The following is a 12,214-nucleotide window of genomic DNA, read 5'->3' on the forward strand; positions in this document are numbered from 1 at the left end:
CTTTGTTTCTCAAAAAAAAAAAAAAAAAAAAAAAAAAAAGAAGTCTCTTCCTTCACTTTACCAATTTCCTAGTTCATAGTTTTATACACTGGTTTTCCATTGTTTCTTACTTTTCTCCCATGAAGCTACTGTTCCACTTCAACTTTATGGAACCCCCACATGAAATGGACGGCTGAGATCACGCCCACATAGCTCTGCAATTAGTCTCCGGCCATCCACTTTTTCTTTCTCAGCTTGGTAAATATTAATGCTACTCCCTTTCTTTTTTTGGCAAATGATTAAAACCCCATTTGTATATGTTTGGGACTTTTGTAATTTGATGTTTTTGGGGATTGGTCTGGTGTAAATTTGAGAAAGAAGAGTTTTTTAAGTTTTTGTATTACCTTTTGTTTTAAAAGGGATAATGATTATTGTTAGTCTCATTTGTTAGGCATCATTGTTGAATTATTTAAATCTTTGTATTTGGAAATATGGGGTTTTAAAAAAAAAAAATTGATTTAAAGGAAATTATTGAGTTGGTTTTGAGCTACTTTAGAGTTTGTTTGGTTAGATGGATAATGTTACTAAGAAAAACATTTCTTGATCATTATTTAAAAATAATATGTAAATAAAAATTCTATCTGAAAATAATTGATCATGATCAAAATTACCCGGCACTTGTTATAAATAGTAACATGATTAAGCACCATCACTTTTTGGAAACACTAGTGTTAGTGCAAATTATTGGTAGACAGAATATCTGATTATAGGAATTGAATGAGGGGAGGTGATATAAAAAATAATAGAAATCACTCACTGCTTTAGGGACTTTTTTCCTGATAGCAGTAGGTTTTCTATTGAGAATGAAAGCATGGTTACATGTTTTATAAAGGTATCTTTGGAAATCACATGGAAATTGAATGCTCCATTAGTTATGAAAGTATCTTTCAAGGTTCAAGTTCGTGCTTGCCAAAGGCTTTGTAGCTGAATTGACACCTTCCCATGTACAAAGTGCTTGGGGTCTAGGGGAGAAAAGGTTCGAGCTGCGAGGTTAGCGGCATGTTGTAATTATTTCTCAAAAAAGAAAAGGTTCAAGTTCCTTCTCCAATTTGGGTCCGTTTAATTAAATGGTAGTCATTACCACACCTATTTCAATTAGACCCTTTGTTGAAATATTTTGTGCATTTTTACCAATTCAAGTTTCTATAAATGTGATGGTGGTTGTCAATTTCTTTAGTGGTCCCTTATTGATGTTGAATTTGCACATATAATCTTGAACTCGACACATTTGTGTGATTAAATTATCATCTGTTGAAACACGCCAAGCAATGAATGTTCTGTGGCATTTTTAATTATTAGTTGTCAATTCTTATGTGAACTCATATTGTTTAGTGGTTTAACAATATAATTATTTGATTGTGTTCTCAGATTTGTTGAGAGAGTTTATTGGGTAATGGAGTCCTGTGATTGCATTGACACACAATGGCATGATGAACTTCTGGTGAAATATCAGTATATCTCAGATTTCTTAATCGCCATAGCATATTTCTCCATACCCCTGGAGCTTATTTATTTTGTTCAAAAATCTGCTTTCTTCCCATATAGATGGGTGCTTATGCAGTTTGGTGCTTTTATTGTTCTTTGTGGAGCTACCCACTTCATAAGTTTGTGGACGTTCTCTATGCACTCTAAAGCAGTTGCTGTTGTAATGACAGTTGCAAAAATTGCTTGTGCTATTGTATCATGTGCAACTGCATTAATGCTTGTTCACATCATTCCTGATCTGTTGAGTGTCAAAACTCGGGAACTATTTCTAAAGAACAAGGCTGAAGAACTTGACAGGGAGATGGGGCTTATTCTTACACAAGAAGAGACTGGAAGGCATGTTAGGATGTTGACTCATGAAATTAGAAGCACGCTTGATAGACATACTATATTGAGAACCACACTTGTTGAGTTAGGTAGGACTTTAGCCCTAGAAGAATGTGTGTTGTGGATGCCGTCACGAACTGGAATGAATCTGCAACTTTCTCATACCCTAAACCACCAAATACAAGTTGGGTCCACCGTGCCACTAAACCATTCTATAGTCAATGATGTTTTCAATAATGCTCGAGCAATACGCATACCATACAACTGCCCTCTGGCTAGGATCAGACCTCTTGTAGGAAGATATGTGCCACCTGATGTTGTTGCTGTGCGCGTACCTCTTTTAGATCTCTCGAATTTCCAGATTAATGATTGGTCTGATCTCTCTGCTAAGAGCTATGCAATCATGGTTTTAATTCTCCCTACGGATGGTGCTAGAAAGTGGCGAGACCATGAATTGGAACTTGTTGATGTTGTAGCAGATCAGGTTTTTTTTTTTTTTTTTTTAAATGTCATTAGCTGCCTTTTGTGTGTGTGTGTGTATCATACATAATAATATTGTTGTGTCCTTGTGTACTTTGTACCGGCTCATGTTCTTCAATTCTCATATAGGTAGCTGTTGCTCTTTCACATGCTGCTATTCTTGAAGAGTCTATGCGGGCCCGTGATCAGCTCATGGAGCAGAATGTTGCTTTAGATTTAGCTCGACGAGAAGCAGAGAGGGCTATCCACGCTCGCAATGATTTCCTTGCAGTCATGAATCATGAAATGAGGACACCAATGCACGCAATGATTTCATTGTCTTCTCTTCTTTTAGAGACTGAGCTAAGTCCAGAACAAAGGGTTGTGATAGAGACAGTACTAAAGAGTAGCAACCTTTTGGCAACACTTATTAATGATGTTCTAGATCTTTCTAGACTTGAAGATGGAAGCCTAGAATTAGAACGTGGAACATTCAACCTTCATGAAGTTTTCAGAGAGGTGACTATCCCAGTGGTTCAATTTTTACAAAATGGAATTAAAATAATCTTGATTTTGTACAGCACTTACATATGGGTATCTTGGTAGCATAATCTGTCTTAAATTTGTAGATCATGAATTTGATAAAGCCTATAGCATCTGTGAAGAAGTTATCCATGACTTTGCTTATCTCCCCGGATTTACCTGTATGTGCTGTTGGTGATGAGAGACGGCTTATGCAAACTGTTTTAAATGTTGCCGGTAATGCGCTGAAGTTTACTAAGGAGGGTTATGTTTCAATTATAGCATCTATTGCAAAACCAGAGTCCTTTAGAGATTGCCGGCCCCCTGAATTTTATCCTGTATCAAGTGATGGTCACTTCTTCCTACGAGTACAGGTTGGTAAATAGTTCATTTGACTTTTCTTTTGGCTTGTTTCTATTGACCAGTATTAAAATCTAAAAATTTTAAATTTATGAGGTTTGAGGTATTTCTTGCCATGTTATGGACAAATGATGTTTTGGTGATTGCAGGGTACTCCTTTTAATTTATGTTTATTGTCCCATGTGATCTAGTGCTTTACTTTCATGATTAACTCATTTAGTATCCATGGCAGCATCTAATTGCTAGATGCCTGGTTACAACCTAACGCATTATCTGCCCAATATTTTTTTTTTCTTGGTAATATAGTTACTGCATACCATTTTGTTTGTTATCAACCATAACATCCTTGTTACTGCAGGTTAAGGACTCTGGTTGTGGTATTCTCCCACAAGATATTCCACATCTATTTACCAGATTTACTCAGTTTCGAAGTGGATCCAATCAAATGAATCGTGGCGCAGGACTTGGACTTGCCATTTGTAAACGGTACTTAGAAAATTCAGATCCTACATTTGACTACATTGCATGCAGAACTTCTGGTTTTTCCATCCTAATAATATTTTTGATCACTCTAACCATGTGAAGTGTTTTAGAGATATTTCTCACCATATCTGTTGGGCATTTACATTTTCCTTTTTGGACATTACTGAGCATTGACCTTTCATGCTATCATTTCTAGGAAGATGTTGAGTAGCTAGCTATTGATTTAGCATGGGAACTATCAAATAGGGTTGTTCTTCATTTCTTGCATCTTATTCATGGCCCCTTCATTGTTTACTCAATTCTTCAGCAAATGACTTGCTCTCTTTTGATTGAATTAGGTTTGTAAATCTCATGGAAGGTAATATTTGGATAGAGAGTGAGGGCCCTGATAAAGGGAGCATTGCCACATTCATTGTCAAACTTGGGATTTGTGAAGGCCCAAATGATTCAGTCGTGCGCCAGGTTGCACCCAAAGGTTATGCTCATAACAGAAGTGCAGATCTCACTGGACATAAACCTGTATTTAGAGATATTGTTGATATAGCTTCTTCACATTCCCGTTATCAAAGAAGTTTTTAGATGCTAAGGCCTAAGGGATGCAGCATATTTTTCGTTTTGATATTAATCGGGGTTGGGAGCAATGGCGCTGATAGAATCTCAAATAGCCTAGAGATGCGATTTTAGCTTGATAATAACTTGCTAGGTTGCTTAATATGGAACTGAAGAATAGGATCATTATTACTTGTATTTCTTATAGATATTATATATGGTCATTATATATGTTGAAATTTAATTTGGTGTTGTATGGAAAGGCCCAGTCAGAGACCATGATCATCAATGAAATTATTCCAGAATAAAGTAGTATAATTTTGAGCTATGAGGGTTAATATTGTATTCTGGCTGATGGAGAAACGGAAATTACATGTATTATACACTATTACCTGCCTGATGTAATGTGGTTTACTTGGATAAAGATTTGTAATTTTGCCAAATTGGGACTACTTTTCTGTGATATTCACATGTTGTGCATGATGCATCAGCCCTGTTGTAATTCATGTCCAATTTTAGGTTATGTTTGGTTGGAGTGATTTTAGAGAGGATGAAAAATGGAGAGAAAATGATGTTTTTGGTTTTTTGGTTGAGGGTAGAAAAGATGAGAGATTTTGTTGGGACCCACAAGTTCTCCTCTCCCCCTATATCGGAGAGAATGGAAGTGAAAAGTGGACAAAAATGTTTGGACAAAATTACCCATATTTTCTTTTTATTTATTTATTTTTTAGCAGCTTCAACCTGGCCGAAATAAATGTGGCTTGCCAACCCCTTTTTTTTTTTTTTTGGGTTTCACTGGACGCTGGTTTTTTATTTTTTAAATATGATGATGTGCATGAATGGTACCATTCAGTACTTTTTTATTTTTGGACGTTTTTTCTTTTTAATTTTTTAAATTTATTTCTTATTTTTTATTGGACATGAATTTTCCTTTTTAATAAACTTTGGATGATTGCATTTTTTTTGGTTGGTTGTTTGCCTTTTTTTTTAATTGAGCATTATTTTTAATAAGGACATATGAGTAAATTTATACAAACTCCATTTTCTATCCTCTCATTTCTCTTTTCAACCAAACAAAAAAGTTTTCCATCCCTCTACTTTTCCACCCATCTAACCAAACACAAATGAGAGAAACTAAAATTTTTTCTATTCTCCCACTTTTCCATCATCTTTCCATTTTCTATCCTCTAATTTTTTCATCCTTTGAACCAAACGGACCCTTAAGAATAAACGGGTTACATTGATACATGGGTTAGTTGAACAGTTTGGGAATTGTGAACGTGTTTATTTATTATTGTTGGAAGTGACATTGTTGTAACATTTTCAACCCTAAAATTAATTGCAAGGTTGAAAAAAATACCCCAAACTACTATTTTATTCCCTGAGCTATATGGTTCAATTAATGATACTTCATGTCCCTACTTGTCATATTGGGTGATTACTATTATTTTAGCTAAATGCCCACTTATGGTTAATGTTTTATAAGCCAATAGAACAATGTGTTTGAACCTAATTTGAATAAACTAAATTTTCTCTCTGGTAAGAAAAGTTTTGGACTCTCCAAAGCTTCTCTTTCATTGTAGAATTTGTTGTCCCTTCAAGTAAGGCTGTCTGTCCTTGGATAAACAAGGTTTATTGTAGGGTTTTGTTGGGTTTTTTCTTTGGCGTTTTGGGAAACACGAGTGTCTTCAACCCATGGAAGGGATAATGAAACACTAGAGTAACCTGTCCCTGAATGAAAGAGAGGATGGTACACTAAAATTGACAAAAGATAGATCTATTGGTGAAACAATTTTGGCAGCAAATTTTTTCACAAAGCGGGTTCTCAATACAGAAGCAGTGATTCGGACCTTTAACCCATTGTGGCGCTCCAAAAATGGCTTTGAGGTTCGTACAGGAGGAAACCGCATCCTCCTTTTTGTTTTTGACAATAAGGAAGAGGCAGAAAAAATTTTATCACCCCAACCATGGAGTTTTGATAAGCAGCTGGTTGTTTTATGTCGTTATGACAGTGCAACCCCAATTAGCGAACTCAACTTCAACAAAGTTCCAATGTGGGTTCAGGTACATGATATCCCACTAACCTTCTTCAACAGGGGAGTTGCTGAAGAGCTCTGCACCGTAGTGGGTGAAGTGTGTAAGGACACAAAACTCTCTAAAATGGATGGTGGTCATTACTTTCGAGTAAAAGTCACGGTGGATGTTACTATCCCTCTGTGTCGTGGGAGGAAAATATCACTAGAGAATGGTGCAATGGGTTGGGTTAATTTCAAATATGAAAGATTGCCAATACTCTGTTATTGGTGTGACTGCCTGGATCACGCCGATAAAGACTACGACAGATGGATTGAAAGCAACGATTCTTTGTCTCTTGAAGATAGGGAATATGGTCCATGGATTCGTGCTTCCCCATTAGCCATGCCTAGGAAGACAGTGATAAAAGTACCTGGATTCTATGAAGCTTTGAGAAAAGAGAGAGGTCTAAAAGAAAGACACCAGGGAGATTCGCCGGCTACAACCTTGCTGGACCCTACTCCGGTGACTCAAAACTCTGTCACAATACAAACAGTGCCTCACACCAGCATTAATGACACGCAAAACGTATCTACGTTACAAGGGAATAACGTTGATTGCGGATTGGGCAAATCATTTAATGATACATTACATGAAATTGATCAGAAGTTAATGATGTTTGACAGCCATGCATGCACTAATCATGGAATAATTGCCGCAAAGACTAGGGCAACAGAAGTGGACTCTAGCCAACCCATGAATTCTAATGATCACATGACCAACCATGTCCCTTCCCCAAACCCTGATGTCAACCCTGAAACCAACCCGTGTAACCAAAATAATGCTACGCCAAAAACCTGGAAAAGAATCCCACGACCACTACAAGAAGCAAACCTTCCTCAGCAAAATACCCTCCCACACAAACGCAAACTCACATTAGAAGATGAACTAGATCAACCAAACAAAAAAAGAGTGCTCACCCATGAATCAGAATTTGGATTGACGACGACTGCATCCCAGCCCCACCATGAGCAATGAGTCTACTTTGTTGGAATTGTCGTGGGCTTGGAAACCCACTGACAATTCAAGAGCTCGGTGACATTGTCCAAGCACAAGATCCCGCAATCGTGTTCTTAGCCGAAACATGGCTGGATGAAGCTAGGCTACTCGAATTACGTAATAAATTGGGGTTTAGAGATACTTTTGGAGTTTCCCGAGTCACAAGAGGCGGGGGACTTGCTTTGTTTTGGAAAAAAGATGTTGAATTATCGGTGGAAAATTCCTCTCTAAACTACATTGATGCCATCATAAACAAGGGAAGGGAAAATAGTTGGAGGTTTACAGGTTTTTATGGTTTCTCGGAGACTCAGAACCATTTGGAATCCTTGAATAAACTACGATGGCTTCACAAAAAATTTTCCCTTCCTTGGATATGTGCTGGTGACTTTAATGAGATTCTGAAATCTCATGAAAAACTAGGTGGCAGACCAAGACCAAATGGGCAAATGCAAGACTTTAGAGACATTCTTGACGAGTGTGGTTTCACTGACTTGGGGTATGTGGGAAATAAGTACACTTGGTACAAACACTATCAGACTGGCAATACAATATGGGAGCAGCTTGACAGGGCAGTTGCTACACAAGATTGGCTGAACCTATTTCCGGCATCAAAGGTGCTTACTCTTGAGTGTGGTACCTCAGACCGCAAACCCATTATAATTCACCCCATGGGCATCCCAGGCAGCAAGCAACGCCCTTGGAGATTTGAATAGGTATGGCTGGATAATGAGGGCTGTCATGATACAATCCACACGGCTTGGAGGCAAAATTTTGGGTCTTTTCCCATGACAAACATAGCTGGAAAAATCAATAAATGTCAGTCAAGTCTATAATGCTGGAGTAAACAGAATTTTGGTAATATCACAAGACAAATAGCTAAGAAGAAAAAGCAATTGAAACAAGCAGAAAGAGTGGCGGCTCAGGATAAAAACTTTGCCCAGGTACAACAACTGAAGCACGATATAAATGGGTTGTTGGTGGCGGAGGAAAAAATATGGCATCAAAGGTCTCAATCTCACTGGATAAAATCGGGGGACAAAAATACTAGCTATTTTCACAATCGAGCTTTTCATAGATTTCACCGTAATACCATTCATGGTCTTCGAAATTCAAGGGGGGAGATGTGTTGTGGGGATGAAAACGTTGCTGCATTATTGGTTGATTATTGCACGGGTTTATTCACCACATCAAACCCTTGTGAAATTGACTCAATATTGCAGCAAGTCCAACGAAATGTTACCGAAAAGATGAACACCCTCCTTGGCCGTGAATTTACAAGGGAAGAGGTTGACTTAGCATTATCTCAAATGGTGCCGTTAAAAGCCCCAGGTCCTAATGGGATGCCCCCAATTTTTTTCCAACACTATTGGAAGGATATTGGAAGTGATGTTGCTGCCGCTGTGCTCTCTTGCCTCAACACAGCCCATATTCCAGCAAGTATAAACCACACCTATCTCACCCTTATTCCAAAAGTGAAAAGTCCTGAACATGTAACTGAATTTCGGCCTATAGCATTTTGTAACATTGTGTACAAGCTTATTTCAAAAGTCTTAGCTAACCGCTTAAAAGTCATATTACCTGATATTATATCTGAATCTCAAAGTACTTTTCAATCTGATAAAGCAATTTCAGATAATATATTAGTTGCTTTTAAGACACTTAACCACATGAAAACAATGAAATCAAGAAAAATTGGCTCTGTGGCGCTTAAACTTGATATGAGCAAGGCTTTTGATAGAGTGGAGTGGCATTTCCTCTTACAACTGATGGAAAAAATGGGCTTCAATAGAAGATGGGTGAAACTGATTTCTGAATGCATCAGCACGGTCACTTATTTCATCCTGGTGAATGGAGAACCAAAAGGAAACATAGTCCCCTCAAGAGGCCTCAGACAAGGCGACCCTTTGTCCCCATACCTCTTTCTACTTTGCTCCGAAGGTTTAAATGCTCTCATCAAACAAGCTGTACATGAAGACAAAATTAGGGGATACTCCCTTTGCCGATATGGTCCAAAAATCTCCCATTTATTTTTTGCTGATGATAGTCTGCTGTTTTGTCGTGCCCAGATAAGTGATATAAGAGCCATCCAAGGAATTTTGGATCAATATGAGAAAGCTTCTAGGCAGTGTATTAACAAGGAGAAGACCACTCTTTTCTTTAGCAAAGCTATGCCCTTGGCAACAAAAAATGACATAAAAAATCTTCTTGGGGTTCCAGAGATTAAGGAATACGAAAAGTACTTAGGCCTTCCAATGATGGTGGGAAGAAACAGAAATGCCAGCCTGAATTTTATCAAGGAGAGGGTGTGGGGAAAAATCCAAGGGTGGAAATAAAAATTATTGTCACAAGTCGGTAAGGAAGTCCTCCCACCTTTACAATGAGTTGCTTTCGCCTACCGATTGGTCTTTGTAGAGATATTGAAGTGATGATCCGTAAATTTTGGTGGGGACAAAGAGATGATCGGAGAAAAATACATTGGAAAAAGCGGGAGACTTTATGTAAGCCTAAGATGGATGAAGGTATGGGGTTCAAAGATCTTTGTAAGTTCAATGAAGCCATGTTAGCCAAACAAGTGTGGAGACTAGTGTATGACACAAATTCACTTTTCTATAAAGTGTTCAAAGCCAAATACTTTCCAAATAGCAGTGTGTTTGAAGCAAAAGTGAAATCGGGGTCATTTGCGTGGAGAAGCATTTTACATGCAAGAAAGCTCATCCTAAAGGGTGCCAAGTGGAGAGTTGGTGATGGTTCTCAAGTCAAGATTTATGGGGAGAATTGGCTGCCTGGGGAGTCTCAAGGTTGAGTGGTTTCACCTCCAACACCTGCACTAGATCAGCTACTGTTTCGGCACTCTTTGATCCACACAGTTATGGATGGAACTCCCACACCATTGACAATAATTTCCTGCCTTTTGAAGCAGCGAAAATAAATCTATTCCATTGGGACTGATTAACCAACCCGACACCCGATATTGGCCTTGGACCAGAGATGGTTCTTATTTAGTTAGCACGGGGTATAAGTGGCTATGTGCAAAGGAGAAAAAGAAATCGGCTTCAACATCAAACCCAGACAAGACCCACGGCTTTTGGAAGCAACTATGGAAAGCTGATGTACCTGGAAAAATCAAGCATTTCACATGGAAAGCTTGTTCAAATGCACTGCCAACAAAGGAAAACTTAATGTAGTGAAAAATCATAGCAGACAGCATATGCCAACAATGCAAAGCCCAATCTGAATCTGTCCTCCATGCTCTCTAGAACTGTCCCTCTCTTCGCCAGGTATGGGATGTGGATTTTGGATGGGTTGATCGCCAAAAAACTTCCATGGAGTCCTTCCAAAATTTGGTTGAATTGATCATGCAAAAGCCACTCAAACTGGAGCTCTTCACCACCATGGCTTGGTTCCTATGGTCTAGGCGGAACAAACTTAGGCTGAATAAGGATGTTCTCCCTCTAAATCGAGTAGTTTTTGAAGCAAAAAGATACTTGTCACTCCACCAGCAACCGGTCAGCAACCTCCAAAAAAATTAGTCTCATGCAAAGGAAAAAAAGTGGAAGCCTCCAGAGTTCAATTGTTTCAAGACCAACTTTGATGGGGCCATGTTCACAGACAAAGGAGAGGCAAGCTTGGGTGTGGTAATACGTAACCATGCTGGCAAAATCATAGCAGCTCTCTTTGAAAAATTCCTATAACCACCTTCAGTTACATGCTTGGAGTTACTTGCAGCAAGGCGTGCTGCCATTTTTGTCCACGAAGTAGGTCTCCATAAGTCCATTTTGGAAGGAGACTCGAAAACTATCATCAAATCCCTTCAGAAAGGTGATATGTTTCAATCTACTTATGGCCATCTCGTTAAAGACACTATGTTCTATGTCAATTCCTTAAGAAGCTATTGTTTTTCTCATACCTATAGGAAGGGAAATTCTGTAGCCAATGCTTTAGCAAAAAAAAGCTAGATTCAATTCTGATTTAACTGTCTGGATGGAGCATGTTCCACCAGATATCAAGTCTTTTGTATTGGCTCTTTTGTATTGGCAGATATGCCTCTTCCTTGAGTTAATAAGACATTACAGATTGGATTCTCAAAAAAAAAAAAAAAAAAAGCTAAATGCTCACTTCCACTTGCAATATAAGTTTATTGTTGTTGTTGTTGTTGTTTTTATATAAATATAAATAGTTAGGTATAGGAATTTGAGTACTGAGTATCTCCGTTGGATTATGAGACTCTTAACAATATAAGTTAATTGTTGAAATTGAACAAATTGTTCCTCCAAATTTTGCGGTTTTCTATGAATAAAGATCAAAGTTAACTAAATGAAAAAAGTGAAAGCAAGGATAACATTAACCTTTTTTCAAAACTTCATAAACTCATAAACTAATAATAATAGACACAAATCTACACAGTTCGTTGATGAAATTAAATTCTAATACATAGTTTAACAACAAAAAGTAATAGTTTTCCATTTTAAAAAAAAAATCAACAATCAATAATTGTCCATTCTATCAAGAGACTTGTAATTCATGGTTGGTATTCATTCTCCCCCACTTTTTGTAACAATTGGATTTTTCCTCCTAAATTTTCTATAATTTGGCTGACCCCTTAAATTTTAAAACTTCATATGCTATCTCCTCCTAAATTTTCTGTATTCCTCGCTATTTCTTTTATTTTACAACAATATATATATATATATATATATATATATATATTTTAAAACCCAATTTTTGCACATCAGGTTCTAAAGGCAGATTTAGAAGCCCAAATATAGTAGCCCAGGCCCATGCCTAAAAAAGGGCCTAGACACGTGTATAATCACTAGCCCTGTAGATAATGAAAATATTGAAAAAATGGAGCGGGCCCATTAAGGCCCAATAAGAAACGCGGAACCCCTTGAGAAACCCTAGAGGGGGCAAGCCGCAT

General features: G+C 37.7%; 1 protein-coding gene across 1 annotated transcript; it reads left to right on the plus strand.

Moving 5' to 3' along the window:
- LOC115971849 (ethylene response sensor 1) lies at window positions 1-4,661 on the plus strand. Its single transcript, XM_031091926.1, has 6 exons — window positions 1-237; window positions 1,408-2,335; window positions 2,461-2,829; window positions 2,940-3,206; window positions 3,551-3,678; window positions 4,014-4,661. The coding sequence occupies exons 2-6, from the start codon at window positions 1,433-1,435 to the stop codon at window positions 4,252-4,254; spliced, it is 1,908 nt and encodes a 635-aa protein (XP_030947786.1). The 5' UTR covers window positions 1-237; window positions 1,408-1,432; the 3' UTR covers window positions 4,255-4,661.
- The last annotated feature ends 7,553 nt before the right edge of the window (window positions 4,662-12,214 follow it).

Source organism: Quercus lobata, chromosome 12 (assembly GCF_001633185.2).
Source record: "Quercus lobata isolate SW786 chromosome 12, ValleyOak3.0 Primary Assembly, whole genome shotgun sequence".
NCBI classification, from domain to species: Eukaryota; Viridiplantae; Streptophyta; class Magnoliopsida; order Fagales; family Fagaceae; genus Quercus; species Quercus lobata.

Coding starts and splice junctions, on each gene's coding strand:
- LOC115971849 (XM_031091926.1), top strand. CDS start 1,433: ATGGAGTCCTGTGATTGCATTGACACACAATGGCATGATGAACTTCTG. Junction 2,830..2,939: donor TTCATGAAGTTTTCAGAGAG/GTGACTATCCCA, acceptor TTAAATTTGTAG/ATCATGAATTTGATAAAGCC. Junction 3,207..3,550: donor ACTTCTTCCTACGAGTACAG/GTTGGTAAATAG, acceptor TTGTTACTGCAG/GTTAAGGACTCTGGTTGTGG.